Source organism: Chenopodium quinoa, unplaced genomic scaffold (genome assembly GCF_001683475.1).
Source record: "Chenopodium quinoa cultivar QQ74 unplaced genomic scaffold, ASM168347v1, whole genome shotgun sequence".
Taxonomy (NCBI): Eukaryota; Viridiplantae; Streptophyta; class Magnoliopsida; order Caryophyllales; family Amaranthaceae; genus Chenopodium; species Chenopodium quinoa.
The window spans coordinates 245,272-266,261 of record NW_018743979.1 but is presented as its reverse complement, the minus strand read 5'-3'; the positions used below and the strand labels follow the sequence as shown (position 1 = coordinate 266,261).

Genomic DNA, 20,990 nt, shown 5'->3' with positions numbered 1-20,990 from the left:
CCACTATCATCTACATCAAACTCAGTTTTCGCTCCTTCTTCTTTCATCTTCCTCACCTTGGTCAACCACTCATCTAACATTTGCTTCTCACGAATCTCATCATATATGGTAGGTTTGACTGACATTGCATTCAACTGAGCGTTCACTTGACTATACTCTACAACCTCTAAGTTTAACTTCCTAAATTCTTCACAAAGTTTGTTGGCTAAAATCATCAAGTTCACTTTATAACTTGTCTTCTTACTCAGAGCATCAGCTACCTTGTTCGCCTTTCCTTCGTGATACAGAATGTCTGGGTTGTAATCGGTTAGCACCTCAAGCCATCTCCTTTGCCTCATGTTCAAATGAGTTTGTGTGAATATGTATTTAAGACTCTTATGGTCCGTATACACCTTACACCTTACACCTCACACCATACAAGTAGTGTCTCCAGATCTTGAGAGCAAACACTACAGCTCCTAGCTCCAAATCATGAGTAGGGTAATTCTGTTCATGTTGCTTGAGCTGCCTTGATGCATAAGCTACAACCTTCCCATGTTGCATAAGTACACACCCAAAGCCATTCTTAGATGCGTCACTATAGATTTCAAACCCCTCAGTCCCTGATGGTAAGGTTAAGACTGGTGCTGAGGTGAGTCTTCGCTTCAATTCTTGAAAAGATTGCTCACACCTCTCGTCCTACTAAAACTTAGTAGTTTTCTTCATCAAATTTGTTAAGGGTTGAGCTATCCTCGAAAAGTCATGTACAAATCTCCTATAGTATCCAGCAAGCCCTAAGAAACTTCTCACTTCAGTCACACTTTTTGGTCGTAGCCAATCAGAAACTGCCCAAATCTTGGATGGGTCCACCGCAATTCCATCCTTTGAGATCACATGGCCTAGAAATGCTACCTTCTCTAGCCAAAATTCACATTTTGAAAATTTGGCATATAACTTCTTCTCTCTAAGAATCTCCAACACTTTTCTTAGATGTTCTTCGTGCTCTTCTCTATCCCTCGAGTACACCAAAATATCATCTATGAACACCACCACAAACTTATCCAAATATGGCTGAAAAGTTCTATTCATGAGATCCATAAAAGCTTTCGGCGCATTAGTGAGTCCAAAAGGCATAACAGTGAACTCATAATGTCCGTATCTCGTGCGAAACGCTGTCTTTGGTATATCTTCCTCAGCAATCCTCAACTGATGGTATCCTGTCCTCAAGTCAATTTTTGAGAATACCCCAGCACCTTTAAGCTGATCAAACAAGTCCTCGATCCTAGGAAATGGATATTTGTTCTTTATAGTGACATTATTCAACTCTCGGTAGTCAATACACAACCTTAAGGATCCATCCTTCTTTCTCACAAACAAAACCGGTGCTCCCCAAGGTGACACACTTGGCTTTATATAACCCTTCTCTAGCAACTCCTCTAACTGTACCTTCAACTCTTTCATCTCTGATGGTGCCATTATATATGGTGCTTTAGAAATAGCTCCAGTCCCAAGCACTAAGTCTATTTTGAAATCCATCTCCCTAACCGGCGGTATCCCTGGAATTTCATCTGGAAACACATCTTGGAATTCTCTCACCACTGGAATGTTCTCTATGGATTTCTCTTCTACACTCACATCTTGTACATGGCATAAATAAATAAGGTAGCCCTTTTGGATATAAGAATGAAAAGTCATGGCTGACACAATACTGATCCCTGGTTTTGACACAACTCCCTGAGAAGAGATTCTATTCCCCCTTGGCCCCCTAAGAGACACCTTTTGGGTATGACACTCAATTCTAGCCTTATATTTGCTAAGCCAATCCATCCCCAATATCACATCAAAGTCAGTTAAGTCAAACGGAATAAGGTTTGCAAGCAACTCAGTTCCAACAATGTTAACTGGAATGTCATGGTATAGGGATCTACAAGGAGCTACCTCCCCTAAAGGAATTGTTTATTGGTTTGACACAAAGATGAAGTTTTAAAGCATGTTTATTCACGAAAGAAGTGGCAATAAAAGAATGAGATGCCCCAGAATCAAAAAGTAAGTAAGCAGGTTTTGAGTTCACGAGAAAAGTACCCGTCACAACGTCGGCATTAGAGTCAATCTCGCTCTGGTTCATGACATAGATTCTTCCGTTATTGGTCCTACCATTTTCATTGTGGTTTCTTCCTCCGCCATTGTTGTTGCTTTGGCCATTCCCTCCTTGAGCATTGCCATTTTGGCCCTGAGAATTGTTGTTGTTGAAGCGGTTGTTGTAGTTTGAGTTCCTCCCATAACCACCTCCCTTATTGCCATTGTTGTTACCTTGCCCATTCTAAGCTTGATTATTGCCATTCTTCTTCTTTGGGCACTCAAATTTCTTGTGACCAACCTCCCCACATTCAAATCAAGTAAGCAAATCTCCATTGCAGTTGCGTCCTGGATGGCTCTTGTCACATTTACGGCATGGTGGATTGCGAGATCCTTGCTGATTCTGTTGTCCCTGGCCCCGGTGGTTATTGCTTTGATTGTTGTTGTTACGGCCTCCCTGCTGACCATTTCCACCATTCCCATTGCTATTACCCCCTGAGCATGGTCTCTTGTCATAACCTTGAGGGTTCGATGAACTCTCACCATTCCCTTTCCTCTTATGCCTATCCTTGACCTCCTGCTCACGTTTCAAAATCCTTTCAATATTACAAGCTCTATCATAGGCCTCTTTAAAAGTGGCAGCAGTACCAGCCCCGATCACCTTCTTTTGGATCCTAAAAGTCAGTCCATCTTCAAACTTCTGAGCCTTGGATCTCTCATCAGGCACTACGTTTGGACAAAATCTTGCGTACTCATTAAACTTCTCAGCATACTCTTGCACACTCATACCAGCTGTTTAGTTAAACCTACTAAACTCATTGTATTTCTGCCTCTTGATATGCTCAGGAAAGAAACGATCCCTGATTGTTGTCTTAAAAGCCTCCCAGTTAAAATTCTGTTGAGCTCTTATGGTGGCTCCTTCATTTTCCCACCAAATATCAGCAGCCTCACGTAAATAGAATGTGGCTTGATCCACCTTCTGAGCATCAGGGGTACCAGAAGCAGTGAGAATCTTGTCAAAGTCGCGTACCCAGTTCTCAACCAACATGGGATCTTCCTTCCCCATAAATAGCAGAGGTTTCAATGCAGCAAGTTTCTTAGCCATATCAGCTTGAGGGTCGTCGTCATTATTGTTGTGGTTGTTGTTATTCAGCTGGTTTTGCAACAACATTCCAAGGTTCTGGTTCATTTGCTGAAGATCTCTTAACCTAGCAGCAAGTTGTTCAGGAGTCTCAGCCATTTGTGCAATTCTTCTCCAACGAGACCTGGTGTAAACGTGGTAATTTTGCATAAACAGTCTGCACAATTTCAACACTGGTGTTACCACCATACACATTTTAACACAACTTATTTAGATCATGTGAATTGCAATTAAATCATCAACCACGACATGCTTTCACGTAACACATCAGCACATATAGAGACAAGAATTAAGCGATTTATTAAATCTCAATAGCATTCAAAGAGTCGGCCAAATTCCAAACCAAATAATGCATCAACTTAGCATTAGACTATAAATTCGCGCATTGCTTTGTGATTTCACTATCACCCGACCAAGTCATTACTAGTCTTGACTAAAGTAAGCATAAGAAAATAAGAGCTTTGTCCTATATAAAAACAATATATAGGAAAAAAAATGAATTGATTTTTACTAATAATCATAAAATAGCAAGGTATAAATATATTAATCAAAATTATTTTATTGCAAAACCAGAAGAGGATGGAAATCGTCTTTGAAATAAAATACTAGTAATAAATAGCTCAATAAACTACTAGTTATAAATAAACCAAAACTATTGTTTCTAGTCATAAGAAACTAGCTTTTATTTGTAAAACTAATATATAAAAACGTAGCTTTAAAAAATAAAAAATTCAATTACTATTTTCCCCTTGACTCTCACGAGCTTCACCTTCCTGGGGCTCATCCTCCTCCTCCTCATCCAGGTTATAGTCAAAGTCTCACTTGGCTTCCATCATTGCCTTCTCAAGGTAGTCCACAGTAGGGATCCATTGTTCATCATAATAATACTTATCATTCGATTTACCATTAATGTATAAGTCAACATACTTCTTTGTAAGTTGAGCAAAGGGTCCCTTCCCAATTAACGTGTGCAGAAGGATTTGAAATCGTCTCTTTGGAGTGAGATAATCAGATTGGCCCCCAAGTATATTGTAATGAAAGTGCTCAATGTCGAGATTTAAGCGGTGCACGCAATGTCGAATATTTTCATTATAATTCATACGAATCCCGTAAGGAGAATCAGGTAATAAATGCTAGCACTCGACTTTCTTGCAGTTTTAAGTACTCGTACCATCTAATAAAAGAAAGTAAATAACTACATAATAAGTATTAAATAAAAGTACTATAAAACACATAAATCCCTTATCGTGATTCCTACACTCACGGCTTTCCTAAGCTTAAATCAATTTTAAATTTATGTACAAATTTTAAACCTAAATCTTTAATTTAATTCATTTTAGTCCCTAAATTTTGAAAAACCTTGGCTCTGCATACCAATTTGTAACACTCCCAAAATTCGAGTCTTTAAAAACAATAAGAGTAACCTTTAACTGTCAAAAACCCAACCATCGAACTCTGGGAGTGTTATTGCGACACTTATTTTCCGTAGAAAATAAATGCAAAGCAAAAATTACATAATATTTAAATAAACTAAGTGGTCTAAGTTGTGGCAAAATAAGATAGTCATTACATCAAAACTACAATTATTTGAAACCAATAATGGAGAGGAAATAATTAAATTCGGGAATAACTAAATTGTCTTAGCTACATGATTATTCTAACGTCTCCTCACACGTAACCGAGTACCCTTTTACCAACCTGCAAAATAAATCAGAAACAAGAAAAGAGAGAAAACTCCCAAAAATCAGATAAACTGAGTAATTCGAACTCCATCCCGTAAAATAAATAATTTTAGTTCAAAACATTTTATACATAATATAGTCTCATAAATATTTTAATACTCAATCAAGTTCAAATAGTCACATAACATACTATTTCTTTATTTAAGAAAGGGAAAGAGAACGCCAGTAAGCCGGAACTAGTCCCTGTCACCACCTACTTTACAGAGGTTCGACGTAACCCCAATTGGCCATAAAATAAAACAGAATGTCCCTAGTGTGCACACCCCTCACTAATACCCAGTGATTAGGAGGAAGACTAACAGCAATATACAATAATTTAAACCAACTAGTAGCAACCATCACTACTAGTGGGCAACCTGTTCTTCACCCTTTCGGGTTTCATTTCCCTTCTTAAATTAGATTTCACTGTACATTTTATTAGATTATATCATCCAATTACACTGTACACAAGTATTGCACAAATCAATTTAATTTCAAGTAACAATACTTCAATTTCAGTATTATTAGACCATAGTCATCCTACATGACATATAGGCCATCAATCACGTATAATCAATCATCCAATACCCAAGATTATATATATAAAAAAAACTCATACGATAACAAATAATCATATTTTTTCGAAATTACATATACTAGTACACAAAATAGAAAACTCATATATAATATATATGATTCCATAATATCATACGATAGCACACTCATCACATATAATTACATAAGAACGTATTTGACACATATTACCTTGATCGTAAAAACTCAAGGTAATTAACCTCCGTAACGTTCACTTAGTAGCCTCCGTCTTCAAATAAACGATTCTATGTTAGATAATTATACGACTATATAAAAAAATTATGGGTGTGATTAATTTATCACAATCCATAATCTAGTCACCCCAAAAACACAATATAAACAACTAATTGTAGAGTTAGATGGATCGTATTATATCATCATCATCTCCACCATTATCATCATCACCATCACCCATCATCATCATCACCGACATTATCATCATCACCATTATCACCAACCTTCTGACCCCAAGATCCACGCACTACCCCAACTCATAGTCTTTTTTTGTCCTTTTTTTTTTTTTGAAATCAATAAACACAAAGTCCAAATCCAACGGACCAAAGCAAAACAAGATGGAAGACGAGTTGCAGATTTTCTGAAATCGGCAATTCGGCTTCATATATTATTTTATTTTATTATATATATATTTTTTTTAGAAGAGATAGTTTACCTGAGAAAAGATTGAAAGTACGGTATTGAAATTTGAGGTTATGGGGGCTTTATATAATTTGAGTTGTTTAGCACTCTAGAAATTTCACAAGAGAAGGGTCAAACTTATCTTGAGTTTGTTACATAAACTCAATAAACAGATTTTCAAAATTCCTTTTTATCAACTTTCAAACCAATCTCTGTATGTTATCCAAAATCGGTTTTTTTTTTTTTTTTTTTTTTTTTTTTTTTTTTTTTTATCAAATCCGAAAATAATAATAATAATAACAATAATTTTTACAATTTGAAAATAATAATAATTAGTTTTAAAGTTTATTTATTTATTTTTGAAAAGAAATCGTTGACTAAAAATACTCCAAAATTTAGGGTATTACACACGTGACCCCTGTGAGGGGCAAATGTTTAGGGTAAAAATATCCTAGACATGTGAACCAATGAGAGGAGGCCACGTGTCAAGTTTGAGATGGCCCAAGTGGCCCGATAGCCTCTTGACACGTGTCCCCATTAGATAAGTTACTAAAATGGCGGCCTTCAATAGCCCTAATCACAAGAAGCGCCGTAATTCGGCGCAACGCACCAAAACCTAGGTCAAGTGACCTAGATAGGGGCACTTTTAACAATGACCCTATAAATAGGGAGATATTTCCCCATTTTGGAGACACATTCAATCATTTATTACACCTACTTTCTCTCTCATCAGAGAATCACCTAAGCTTGGAATCCAAGCAGATCCCCACCTAAATTTCCGCACTCTTTATTTTCTTTCAAGTTATAACTTGATGTTCGGAGGCGGAGCTCCAACCACCCGGAGTCTCCGTTGTTTTGCAGGTACAACTCAGCCGGACCAATCTTTGTGACGTAACTCTCCCGAGGGACAAAAACACCCAAAACAAAAAGGATAAATAAATCGATACGCTTGTTTAGAAGAAAGAAAAAAAGAAAATGACGCAAGATATATTCGAACGGATAACATCACCCTTAAACAATTCTCCAATGAAGATATTGTTTGAACAAGTTACTTTGTTTTTTGAGAATGGGCGTGCGCAAGTGATTAAGCTGTGCGCGGCTGGCGTGCCCATCAGAATCACTTGCGCTGGTAGGGGTTGCACAACTCATTGAGTTGCGCGCGCCACCTGCTCGTAAGATTTTTTTTTTTAATTCGAGCACCTTTTTTTTGTCATCGTTTTTTTTTAAATTTTTTTTTATATTACCCTTTGAATACGACTCAAAATTACGAAGGGACAACTTCGTAATTGAGAACCTAGACCAAACTAAAAAAAAAAAAGAACAAAAAGAAGACTATCCTAACACGTTGCACATAGTCACATAATCACATAGAGCATGTCATAAGCCAAGATTCACGCAATGCCATTCTAAGGTCAAAAGGCTTGGGTGTCCAAAGGTACCATATCTTAAGAAACGACGCACAAATAAATCACTCAACGTGTTGACTCATGACATTGCTCTCCTAACATTTTGTTGGTGATATGGGTGGGATGATTGTTATTGATTTCGGGATAGAAGCCTAGTATTGGCGACCCCTAATCAATGAGCCAATCCCCAAAGGTTGAAGTGTGCTATGATTATGCATGATGTAATGTTGCTTGTTTGGTTTTTACTTTTGCGAAAAAGGAAGATATTATGCGTTCAAGTCTCGCTCTCTAACTAGAGATTATCCAAGTTAATTCTAGTTACAACCCATAGGCAACCTAGTGTTGGAAACCTTGGACCATAAATAAGAACTAATCATGTAACCTCTAAGTCCCCAGCGGAGTCGCCACTGTAAGGAGGGTGATCCCATCGTAAGGGGGTCCTTCCTAAAATGTCCATGGCCATTTAAAAGCCTAGGAATTTACACTTATTAAGGTGTAGTAGGATTTGAATTCCTGATTGTTTGGGGGACCTTGAATTAGAATTGATTCTATCATTACACTTTTTTTATAAGAAATAAGTAGGAGTCGCCAATGAATTTTGGGAAAACTCATAAACCTCGTTCATGCCTTTCTTCCGTGTGGAGTTCGTGGAAAAATTAGCACGAATCGTAAGTTTACCCATGTCCAAATTGGTCTACATAAACCAGAAATGAGATCGGGAGCGAGGGAACTAAAATAATGTTCCCTTTAGGGGGGAATCGCTATCCTAGCCCTAGTACGACCTCTACTAGCTCTTTTTTTTTTACAATTTCATCACCAAACAATATATGCAACGCGATACCTAAAACTAAGTTAGTTGATTTTATTTACACAATACACATTAATTCACGTAGGAATTACATTACAACGTCATTATTATTTATTTAATCAAATTCGTGAAAATAACAAGAAATAAACAATATTCGCCTTGGCTTAGGTGATCAACCAATAATTAATCATTTAATTCTAATCTTATTGAACGCAAGATACTATGTGGAATTGATTAATTAAATCTTTTAAATTGATCAAGCAACACTAATTAATTAATTAAAGTTCTTTTAAACAAGAAAATAAAAATGATTTATCTAAGTGCTCGGGAATTTACCACTTCTCTTTGCTAGATCTCCGTTTAAAATACTTATGGACTCCTTGTTGGCGAACCTCCACTGTAGTAACAAAATATCAAAGGGGTGAGTGTTTAGGACAAGAGGGGTTAGGTAGCACAAGTTCACAAGTTTTTCGCCAGAGTTTAGGGTTAATTTCTGTCTATTTAAGCCTCGGATTAAGCCTCTATTTATAGGAAATGAGTAGGTTTAGGGTTTTAAACATTCTTCCGCAGCAGGTGTCGCGCGCAACTAGATTAGTTGCGCGCGGCCACCCAGCACAAGTGATTGAGCTGCCCTGCTATAGGCAGCGCAACTAATTGTCTTGCGCCTGGCTTTATGGCAAGATTCAATTTTCTAATTTTCTGAAATTTTGAATCTTTCACGAGCGCAACTAAAATTGGTTGCGTGCCCCTTCCTAGTGCGACTCTTTGAGAGGCGCGCGTTATTTTCTGCGGCAACGCTTATTTAGACCTAGGCGCTCCTAAATCCGTCATCATTGGATTTTAAGTACGGGCTTAAGCCTAATTATGATCATATTTAATTAATTGGACTCTATTTGGCTTTGTTTCTTGATTTGGGCTAGTCTTTTGTGTTTTGTGGTTTAACCAGTTATCCATAAGCATTCTTCTCTTCGATCCAACACGAACATGGTTTTATTTATCGTCATTGCACATCCTGTCGGGACAGGAGGCCAAAACTAGGTGTCTACAGTAATCAAACTAAATATCATAAATATTATATGCATGATTTCCTCATATTTGCCTAGATGACTAATTTTGTAGATAAATATATTGTGAGTTTCTGATATAGAAGATCTCGTATGAGCAACTATAGAACATAATCCTCAAAATATATTTTGTGAAAGAAATTGAAATCTTTCTAAAATTGGATAATCGGTATAAGTATATCTGCTTGAAGATGGTGCTGATAACGTGTTATGAAATATAAAGAAAATAGAGCATTAAGAAAAGAAGGTAAGAGAGGTAGAATTAATACTCGTATATATTACTCTTGGTAGTATTTTTGTGTTTCATACAAGTGAACTTGCATAGGTATTTATAGTAGTGAAAACTACTACTCCCTCCATCCCTGATTGATAGTCACTTTTGCCATTTTTGGTGACTCAAAATGTTAGTCACGTTTGCTTTTTTTCAAGTACCATTGATATTATTTTTTTACCAAAATTCTCTAACATTTGCAAAAATATTTGTGTAAATTTAACTTTTCCATGTAAATTTTACTTTCCTATGTACTTTAATTACTTTCTCTCTCTACTTTTTTGCATACCCAATGTAAATTTAGGCTCTGTTCTCTTCACCTTAATTTTGCTGAACTGAAATTATTTTTACAGAACTGAAATTATTTTTGCTGAACTTAAATTATTTTTACTGAACTTAAATTAGTTTTACTGAATTGAAATTATTTTTGCTAAACTGAAATTATTACTGATTTTCTATCATAATTCTTCTTTAAGAAAACTGAATTTTACTAAACTGAACTTATTTTTACTGAACTAAAATTATTTTTACTGAACTGAAATTAATTTTACTAAACTGAACTTATTTTTACTGAACTGAAATTATTTTTACTTAATATTATTTTTTGTAAGGTGAATAGAACAGGGCCTTACTTTTTCAATGTACTTTCTTTAATTCTCCTTGATTCTCATGATTTTTCTTCAAAAGTGACTATCAATCGGGGACGAAGGGAGTATTACCTTGTGAGCTACAAACATAGAGGGTGGAAACAAGGTTGACTATTACATTAAATGCCATGAAAAAATTTGGAGTGTGCCATGGACATTCACAGTACGTACACTATACTTGATGATCAAATTAATTAATTCTTAACACATTGAAAACTGTATTTAAGCTCATTTTAGTGGGGTCCTTGCCACCTAGGCATCACTGTAAATCTACCATTGATTATATAGAAATTGATGCATCCCTATAAAAAAAAAAGGGAAAATGATATCATTTATTTACATTGACCTCCTAGATACATTTTTAAATTCATGGGCATGCATTAAGATTTAAGACTTAAGAGTACACATGTGACAAAAAAAAAATGAATTAAATAGGAGTACATCGTGGATACAAATCAATAAAATATGAAGAATGAGAAGCATTTTAATAAGAAAAATGAGGTTGAAGAAAAAACTAAAGAAGAAGAAGAATGCTTACGAGACACTAAAATGGATAATAATGTCATTTAATAAATTTGTGCATCAAATCATAGAACATGAAGAAAAAAAAATTATTGTATATCCATATAAATCAAGTTGGAAGATCATAAAGGCAGAGTAATCTATGATCCAGCTTCCCATAATGAACTTTCTATTGACTTCGCATCCATTGGACTTAATTGCCCTACAAAAAATGTAGGAAAAAACCGTTTCACTTTCATATACCAACATATTATGAAATTATGTGCATAGCTTAAAATAGCACAAAAAAATTTTGTCGATAAAAAGGAAAAGAACAATAGCTTCTTAAGAAAAATATTTACCTTCAATTCACACTATTATATTATATCACATTTTCCTCTCAAACCTTTTTTTTTTTTTGGTGCAAAGCTGAACTTATTTATATTATTCATAAAGATGTATTATGATTTTAAAAGTTGTGCAAAATTGTGTAAATTATATTTCAATGAATAGGGAAAGTCGTACTGGTTACCTTGGTAATGAACATCGCTTGATCAAGAAGTAATTGATTGTATAAAATTATGTGGGAATGATGAAAAATGAATATATATTAGAAAAAAAAGATTCAATATGTCTTAATCACGTCATTAATTCTACTCCTTTGAAAAAAATATATGTTTATATATGATGTTGTTTGGTTAGCACATTAGTATATTGTAGATTTAGAATCAATAAAGAACCCATGATGGTGCTAGGTTGAAACTTGATACCTAATAACATAGGATCGGTTATGTTCAAGAATGAATACATCCCTCACTTAATGCATATAGTTGTAGTATGAGCTAATTACACCTATTGTCAATGGTTTCTAAACCCTACATCTTCTATGTTTGTTGTATGACATTAAAAACAATAAATTTGTCAACTAAATTTAGGTATGAGCTATTTAGAAATGCGTGAACCTTATGCCTCTAAAATTTATAACGCAATTAAATTGTAATGTAGATGAGTATCATGAAAGACCGCAACCCCTTGTTCCTAAAGAGTGTCTATCTTCCTAAAGTACATTATTTAACATGAGTTTGACAAAGATCATGTTTTGAAAATTTATTTTGGTACATTGAGGTAGAGGAGAAAAATTAGAATGTTAATACAAGGTTTGATCTAGAACTTTTGGGGCAGTTCTCATAAATTTGTCATCAAATGAATAATCATGGAGGATTTAAATATTAGTTAAATTCAAGTCAGTTTTAGTATATTTGTTTTGAAATTTAAAGTCTTTGACCCCTTATTTGGTTAAACTTATTTTCTAAGTTGACATTCTATGCTGTCTATAATTTGGGTTGAAGTACATGAGACTATTAAGTTAACTATGTATGTGAGTTTGCATGAGAGGAGAGAGTCACGTAGCATGTAAATTTTATTTGGAACACTTTTTAATTAATTAGTATGATAACTGTCATAACACTGTATGTAGAGAGCCCAAAGTAGAAGAAAAATAAAATAAAGAAATATAGAAAGATTATGGGAAATAGAACACATTTCACTTTAATAATATAACTTTTATTTTATTTTATTTATATTTTAATCTTTTATAATTGATTTTAAGTTGCAATGATTAATCTAGCTAGTAACTCATCTCTACGAAAATAACAATTAATTCCAACCATTTTTTAAATATATATGTAGCAAGTAGCTATCTTTATTTATTGTACTATTGTAAGGTATGTAAATTTTATGTAATTCATTATATTATAAATAAGATTGAGTAGCCTACCTGATATGTAATTCATTATATTATAAATAAGATTGAGTAGCCCTACCTAATAAGTTTTTCTAGCATGCCAAGAGTATAATGCATAATCATAAATAATAATATCTTGCGATGATTAACCAAAATCTTACAAAAATAAACTATACATCATAATTGACCATATCTCGCGATGATTGACCAAAATCTTACGAAAATAAATTATATATCATAATTGACCAATAGCTTACGATAATCAATTATTTATTGTATTATTTTCAAAACGTGTCAACCTTGATATAATCTACTCTAAGAAGCCAATCTTACTCATCAATTGTAATAACTATTGAACATAGTGTTACTAAGCTTATATTATAAGCTCAGTAGTTGTTATTCACCTGGAAGGTAGTAATGCTGGCCATGGTTAAACCCATTCAATAGATGTTGTTGAGGAACAACTGAACCAACGTTAACATCTATGTCTTGCCTCACGTTCTCAGCTCCATGCAAGTCATCTTGAGATCCACAATTACCATATATACTTGAACCAATAACCGGTCCACATTGGGCTCGGATACAATCTACCAATCCAACATTGTCATGGATTCCCCCATTATAATTCACCTTGTTAATAACAGCTGACCCATTAGTATTTACACTCCACCCAATCAGCCCATTTCCTGTTTTGTACACTGATCCATTAGAGTGCCCATTTTGGGCCACAAAATGACCTGTTTGGTGATGGACTTGTGCATGGGCTTGATTTTGATATGACTTGAGTTCATCATAAATTTTGCGATATTCACCATATGGACCAAAAACTGGGTCCTTTTGGCGACACAAGGCCTCCCAAACAAGAGAATCCGCTGCCCGTTTACGGTCTTCGTCATTATGCAAATTCCTCACCATTTTTTGGACATTGCTAACACCAAATACCTTGTGAACTGCTTGGAATTCTCGAACTTTTTCAGCTGGAAAAAATGGAGCTAATATGCACTTATCAGTGCATCTCTTCCTTTGGTGTTTACATGCTGCACATGCTTGGTGTGTTCCAGAAATTCCATTTGTCCTATGCATCGTTTTAATAGAGAAAAGGAAGATAAAAATTATATATGTTTTAATCTAAATTAATAAGTTTCAAGAACAAAAAGAATATGATATATATGATTAATTATACTGTGATTATTTGTAAAAGAAGAGAAAGAACATTGATTAGGATGGCCAAAGGAAAGAAATTCTAGTATAGTCTATGTTTTGTTTATATATTAAGAGTCTTAGGTAATTTAAGAAAGAATTGCACTTATATTCAAATTAAAAATAAGACAATGACAAGAAAACATCATTAGAAGTTGATGAACTATGCCATATTTTGAGCACGAAAAGATGGTTTACTGTTAAAAAACAACTAAGAGCTTATGATAGTTTAATCTAGGATGTGTAGGTTGATCACAAGAAGATTAAGGTTGGAATTTAGTATTTTATGAGCCAGACTGCCAGAGCAATTCAAATGAGAAGATTGATAACGAAAAATTAGGCGGGTGATAATATAAAGTTATTTTTTGATAATAATTAACTTATATCATTAGCCAATATCTTACCAACATTGTTGCTTCTGAGTTCTGACAATTTCATATCATAATAAATTACTGTTACCACTAGTATGAATAATAATACATTGTTCTTTCAATTTCTAACAACCGTCTAATATGAAATATGTTGGTTATGTATATATAATGAAAAGTTATGAATTCTATAAGTTTAGTCTTCCAAAATTATTTTGTAGTGAACTAAAGTTTTCTCATTGCTCAAGGAGACACACCAAAAAAAAAATCTTAATTTAATTGATTGTTGAAAAACAACACAATCAAACAATACATATGTGAGAAAAATTATAATTAGAAAAAAAAAATCGTCATTTCATTGATTTTCAAAAATAACAAAATCAAACAATATAAATATTTAGAAAAATAAAAAAATTCCTAAGTGAGAATGATTAGAAAATAAAAATAATATAAAATAAAATTTAGGCAAATTAATGACTAAGATTAATTTTAATAATCAATTGTAAAAAGAGATCATTCCAAAATTAAAATTAATTAAAGGGCTTGTTTATTTTCGATTTCTCTTTTCTATTTTATATACTACGTATATACTTTATGTACTTATATATAATTTTGTCATTTTCAATTTCATGAGTACCTTATTAAGCTTGACTATTTTTTAATTGTTTTTCTTTATTCTATAAATTTTATCATATTAATTTTAAATTTAAAATCTTAAAACTATAGTTATGCTGCTCAAACTTTTAGGGGGTGTTTGGGAGTTAGAGGTTTGAGGGAAAAAGAGAGGTTTGAGAGGAAAGAGAGGTTTGACCAACTCAATAAGCTATTTCGGGTGTTTGGTAGTTAGAGGTTCGGAAGAGAGTTTTGGGATAAAAAAGCTCTTTTTCAAAAAGCTTATATTTGGAGCTTTTTGGAAGAGCTTATAGCTTTTTGGTAATTTGATCTCAAAAACAGCTTATACCTAATTGCTACTTACCAAACAGTTTTACACAAACAACTAATATAATCAGTTAGTCAAATCATCTACCACAATCAGCTAGTCAAATCAGTTAACTCAACTATCTAATCTCTAACAATTATCAGCTAACTCCCAAATAGGGCCTTAGTCTTTTTTGAAATCACGCCCTTAGTTTTATTTAAACAATAAATTGAGATAATTCTTGTTTTTTTAGGCAGTGAGATAATTCTTGTTAATAGATCCTAAAACACCAATAAAATGTTCATTTCTCAATTCAACTTTTTCAATAACATCCATATTTAGAACACAAAAATTCTAAATTCATACTCAGAAATGGAGACACCAAAGACACCATTTCTTCACTTCCTTTGCTTCTGCTGCTTTTGTTTCTTCTTCATACCTTCTGCTTCATCTGTTGTTCTTCGCGGAATTCATCCCCTTGGTACTTTCTCTGTCAAAACCCACAAAATCATACATACCTTTCTTACTAATTTGAAATGTCATACATAATTTCAAGTCATTTCTTTGAAAATTGCAGACATCAATTACTTCAATATAGATGTTATTAACTGCAAAGACGGTTCGAGTTCATTCACCAAAAATCGTCTTAACGACGACTTTTGCGACTGCGTTGACGGCACCGATGAGCCCGGTATTCCTTCTTAAACCCTTTATGTATTCTTAAGTTTGGTGGCAACAACTATAGTTTATGTGATTGTGTTGGGTTGATGACACTATTATTGACTTTATTGTTGTGGTCTTTTTTTTGTTTAGGTGTAATTTTTTTCTTTTATTGATGCTGGTTTTTATACAATTTGATTAGTCTTTGCGGTACGAAAATGGGTATGAGAATGCAATGGGCTACCTAATTCTAATGTAATAGTTGCACATACCAATTCGCATGTTTTGGGTATACTTCTATTGTGGTGATCAGATTGTCATTTATGTTTTTATTTCAAGGGTATTTTGTTTTATATTTTGGGTTCAATGAATTGTGTATTGTCATTTTTTCAATAAGAGTATTCTTTGGTTATTGTTGCTTATCGACTGATTAGTAGATTAGTGATGGATTTCGAAAGTGTGAAAACGGACATGCTTTGGGGTGAGTGTAGGAAGCAATTGAAGTGCTACTTATTTACATTTTTGAGGAATTGTTCGTTAAGATTTTCCCTAAGAAGTGGAGCAATTGCTCAAGCTTTGAAATTATCAGCAAGTGTTGAAGGGTTTTTGAATATGTATGGCAAAGTTGTGATTTGAAACAAAATGACTCGATTTGGTTTTGGCATGTATTTTGAAGAGTTAAGAGTTAATGCTGGTGTAGCTCCTGAATAGCTGGGCTATAGCAGTCTGCTTTTCATTAAATCTATTATAACGTTTACTTAGGAATGTACTTCCTCTAATCCAAATTATTTGACAAGTTTTGACTTTTGACTATTCTTAGACTCTGCTTCATCTACTCCGTAGTTTTTGTGATTTATAGATAAGAAAAATAATCATGATCTTATAGATATCTCTCAACGTGTATTTTCAAAATATAAACTTTTCTAAATTTTGCTTATTGATTCATAAATATCTTAGAAATTATAATTGTTGAATTTATTCGTCTACAAATTGATAAAACAAATGTGTTGACTAATTTGGAATAGAGGAAGTATGTATTTAGGGTGGTGGTTGTTAGTTGCTTAGTTCTTTGGGTTTGTAGCACAGGGTCTGTCTTTTGTTGTGGATCTCTGGCGGTTTGGGTGTAGCCATTTATGCTATTTTTTTTTAACTCTTTACAGTTGGAGGTTCATCACAGGATGCTAGACTGCAATCCTTTGTTGTTTCAGGATGTGCTCTTGCACGAGTTTTTTCCAATGATAGTTGTACACTTTTATATGGTTGAAGGTGTAGTGAAGATGGTTGCTTACTTCCTTGGGCTGTAATTATGATTTAATTAGTTTTTAGTTTAATATTTTCCTTGAGATACTTAAACTAAATTAATCTTCAATCATCTGGGAGTATCCTGATATTGCCAATTTCAGTATAATCTCAATAATCAAATTTAAATATTAATTGTCGATCAATGCTAGATTTCTAACTTCCTAAAAACAGAATGACAATCTATCCTAATTGTTTTGTAGTAGTCTTCACTTTTAAGATCTTTATATATATATATATATATATATATATATATATATATATATATATATATATATATATATATATATATATATATATATATATATATATATATATATATATATATATATATAGCTTCTTCCACTCTAAAGAGTTATGCCATTGCCAGTAATTAATTGGATAATTCAGTTATTGCACATAACATAAGGTAACATGTAAGGCGGAGGGCATGAGTCACAAGACTCACAACACATTCTAGGTTAGCAGAAATGTGGAAGTTAGCTGATTTGAATTGAAGTCATTATATTGTGATAGGAGTTCCATGAAATGATATTTCTAGTTTCTTGAATGGTTGATTATTCTGTTACCTGACATGATTTCTTCCTACAAGGGAAATCGAGATCCCAGGAAAACAATGTAGCTCCCCCCCCCCCCCCCCCACACACACACATCATACACACATTACCAGAAGGAATTGAGGAGCTTTATAATCACAAAGTGAAATACTCTGCTTTTGTTACAGGCGTATTTTGTAGATTCGATAAGGGCTACAGCATACAGTATTGTGCTAGGCACCATTATGATGAATAGGCAAGTTGTAAAGAGAGATTCTTAAATGTATTAATTGAACTTTATTGAGGGAGTGTCATTCCTCTCAAATGAGTGGTTAGTCTGTGTTGGTTTACACACCCTGAATATATTAATGCGTCATATTGCTTACTGTAATTTTCTCTTTATTGTTCTATCCTTGCAATTTAACTCTGATTTTGAGCAGAATGTTTGTCCAATTATTCAAGGTGGAACCTTTGCAGGGTGTTTCTGAATAATCACAATTTTTTGGTATAATTATTTCATTTACTCACTGTGAAAAAACTGTAGCAATAACCTTTGCTTCTTGTACTATATGAGTTCCATTTCAAAAGGCTTGATAATTGTACCGCATTCAACACCCTGTCTTCCCTATGCTATATGAAGTTATAAACTTCTAGTTCCTCCTGAGGTTTCACATATGGAAATAACCTCCACCCTCAACCTCCTGAGATTGAAGGGGGTTGAGTAGGAATGCATAGTCTGCATATCATTGTATAGCTGTAAATACCATTTCTACATCTCTATTTACCTCCTATAACTTTTAATTTCATCATTCCTTTTTTTTTCCCCCCATTTCTCTGTAGGTACATCAGCATGTCCTGGGGGTAAGTTCTATTGTAGGAATCTTGGAAGTCAGCCGCACTTCTTGTTTTCATCTCGTGTCAATGACCATATTTGTGGTAAGAAAAAGGGGAAATATTAATGTAGTGTTAATCCTATCCATTTGCATTGGCGTAACTTATTCACACGTATTCAGTTTGGAACTCTTTAGCCTGTACTAGCTGTATCATATTACATATTTTATCCATCTTTAGGCACTTTTAACTTTTAGTTTTTCTTATGCAGATTGCTGTGATGGGAGTGATGAATATGATGGTGTCATTCATTGCCCCAATACATGTATCATGGGAGGCAGTATTGTATACAAGACTGAATTACACCAGACTTCAAATGTTGTATTGGGAAATGAAAGCAAACCTCATGGCGGATTGGACATGATTCAGAATCTAAAAGGTTTTACTAATCAAGAAAGGCCTTGTTATTTGCACTATGATTTAGTTTTCTCCTTGGTTTGTCATTTTTTTTTGATTGATTTGATTGATGCAGATTTGAAGGTGTTGGCACTCCTGCAATTAATCATACTTGTTTTCTGGGCCCTTTGGCTCTACTATCGTCGTTCTAAATTTAGAAAACGGCGATCTCATGTTTGATCAGGCATTGCCTTGCTAGGTTTGTGGTCAAAAGTACTACCTAATCAAGTGCTTATGCAATATCTAGTCTCTGTATGGATCTGTCATCATACTCTATACTCATACCAATTCATGATATTGGTAGCTTTTAGTTGAACACAGTTTTGGTATTTGTACATGAACTTGAAACATGGCAAGAGATTACTTTCCTTCAGAAAAAGCTAAGCTGGATACTGAGGATGACAAATCCAACTCAGTGTAATGCATGGTTAAACAAAGACGTGACATACAGCTTGAAGACCTCTGTAGTATATTTAGCATGTAAGCTTGCTGGATATTGTTCTGCTCTGCGTGTACTACTAACCATGAGTTTATTAGCTAATACGCTGTACCTTTTCTTTTATAAAGGCATTTCATAGGTTAAGCTCGCAATTGTTATGTATTTGGGACAAATATTCATACAGTATACATAACAACGAAAGAGAGTTGTGTGATATTTTTTGTTTTCTGTATTTTTATGTACTCTTTAACTATTGTTGGTTTGCTAATCATAGACATAGTTGTTCTTAATGCTTGCTTTTTATGTATTTGGGACAAATATTCAGACAATAATATGTGCGTAGTATAACAAATGAAGAGAGTTGTGTGATGTATATTTTTTTTTTACAAGATGGAACATACTTTCTATTGGTTATATGCGAAGTATGTTGCAGAAGAAATAATGGATAATGTAATCAGGAGACAGTTTTCACCCCATAAAAGTTGTACAAGGACATACACATAATACACATTAAAATCATAAATGACTGGATTAAGTTAGTACCGTGATACCGTCTAGGTACCATATGCTCGATTTGACGTATCATTGTGTAAAATGCATTATTAAAAAAATTAATGCAATTATTGATCATTTAGGGCCTCTTTTATTCAGCTTATTTTCAGTTTAGTTCAGTTCAGTTCAGTTCAGCTCCGATAAATTTATTTCATTTCAGTTCTTAATTTCCTTATACTTCTCTCATATAATATTCAATTCAGTTGTCCGATCCTATTGAATCAGTTGCACACGAATACGGTCTGCTCGGGGTTCCCTTTCCCCTATTGAATCAGTTGCACACGAATATTGGATCGAAAGGATAGAGATGCTGGCTCAGTTGAGCAGTTTAGGGGGAAACCCGGTTATGGCACAAGAAGGCCTTTTTGCGTGACTACTGATAGTCATGTACTGAACCCAGGATCAGTCATTGGGTTCTTTCTATTGTAGTTTGTAAAGCCACTTGGAAGCCTTAACCAATGATGGATTGTCTCGCGATCGGGCATGAGTGTCCGGAAGTTGTCATTGTATACTCTCGCGGGTCAGAAGGCGGCGGCGGGCATGCCGGTACAAAAAACCAATGCCTTACCACTTAGCGTAAGCTTCTCCCCCGTGGGGTTGGGGGGTCGCGTTCAAATCGCCTCCTTCTTAGAACCTATTGAGGAGAGAGTGGCCCGGTTGGACTTCTACTTCTCAATCCGTAGTCGAGCCGTAAGCGATGCCCGATTCGTTTCCTATATACGCTTCCGTTCCATCCGACTACATTGAACTCCTACTAAAAAAGCCCTGCCTCGCGCCAGCCCTGGTCTTGAAAAGCCGGGTGGAGCTACAAATAGGAGGATGGAAAGGGAAGGGACCAAGCTCATTGTTCCTTGTGATAAGCTTGAAACTGGTCTTGAAGCATAGGCTAGGCAAGGAAGCTCCAAAGTTTGTATCTTTATTTTGGACTTTAAAGTGAAAAAAAGGGGGACCGTTTCCCCCTAACCCCTCGGGGGGAGCTTTCTGGCCGGATTCTCTTTATTTGAATAATTCCGGGCGGTATTCGTTCGTTCTGGCTTTTTGACCCTCAGAATCTGGAACTGCAGCTCGTCGATTTCCTTGAATTTAAAGATTTAAAAGTTTAGTTCAGTTCAGCTCTAATAAGTTTAGTTCAGTTCAATTCA

General features: G+C 34.4%; 2 protein-coding genes across 3 annotated transcripts; one reads left to right on the top strand and one right to left on the bottom strand.

Moving 5' to 3' along the window:
• Positions 1-12,732: 12,732 nt before the first annotated feature.
• LOC110689981 (LOB domain-containing protein 2-like) lies at positions 12,733-15,541 on the bottom strand. Its single transcript, XM_021866796.1, has 2 exons — positions 15,442-15,541; positions 12,733-13,663 (listed from the first exon to the last, which is right to left on the bottom strand). Exon 2 carries the CDS (start codon positions 13,501-13,503, stop codon positions 12,985-12,987), a length of 519 nt encoding a protein of 172 aa, XP_021722488.1. The 5' UTR covers positions 13,504-13,663; positions 15,442-15,541; the 3' UTR covers positions 12,733-12,984.
• Positions 15,313-19,512, top strand: LOC110689980 (glucosidase 2 subunit beta-like). 2 transcript variants are annotated; one of them, XM_021866794.1, is made up of 5 exons: positions 15,315-15,556; positions 15,653-15,766; positions 18,411-18,506; positions 18,673-18,840; positions 18,934-19,512. In XM_021866794.1, exons 1-5 carry the CDS (start codon positions 15,448-15,450, stop codon positions 19,035-19,037), a joined length of 591 nt encoding a protein of 196 aa, XP_021722486.1. In that variant the 5' UTR covers positions 15,315-15,447; the 3' UTR covers positions 19,038-19,512. The 2 variants fall into 2 exon arrangements, with proteins under 2 accessions (XP_021722487.1, XP_021722486.1); XM_021866795.1 differs by lacking the exon at positions 18,411-18,506 and having other exon boundaries at positions 15,313-15,556.
• The last annotated feature ends 1,478 nt before the right edge of the window (positions 19,513-20,990 follow it).

Excerpts from the sequence above, each read along its gene's own strand:
- LOC110689981 (XM_021866796.1), bottom strand. The coding sequence starts at position 13,503 with ATGGTGAGGAATTTGCATAATGACGAAGACCGTAAACGGGCAGCGGAT.
- LOC110689980 (XM_021866794.1), top strand. The coding sequence starts at position 15,448 with ATGGAGACACCAAAGACACCATTTCTTCACTTCCTTTGCTTCTGCTGC. Across the intron at positions 15,557-15,652 it reads TCGCGGAATTCATCCCCTTG|ACATCAATTACTTCAATATA; the intron begins GTACTTTCTCTG and ends TGAAAATTGCAG. Across the intron at positions 18,841-18,933 it reads CATGATTCAGAATCTAAAAG|ATTTGAAGGTGTTGGCACTC; the intron begins GTTTTACTAATC and ends TGATTGATGCAG.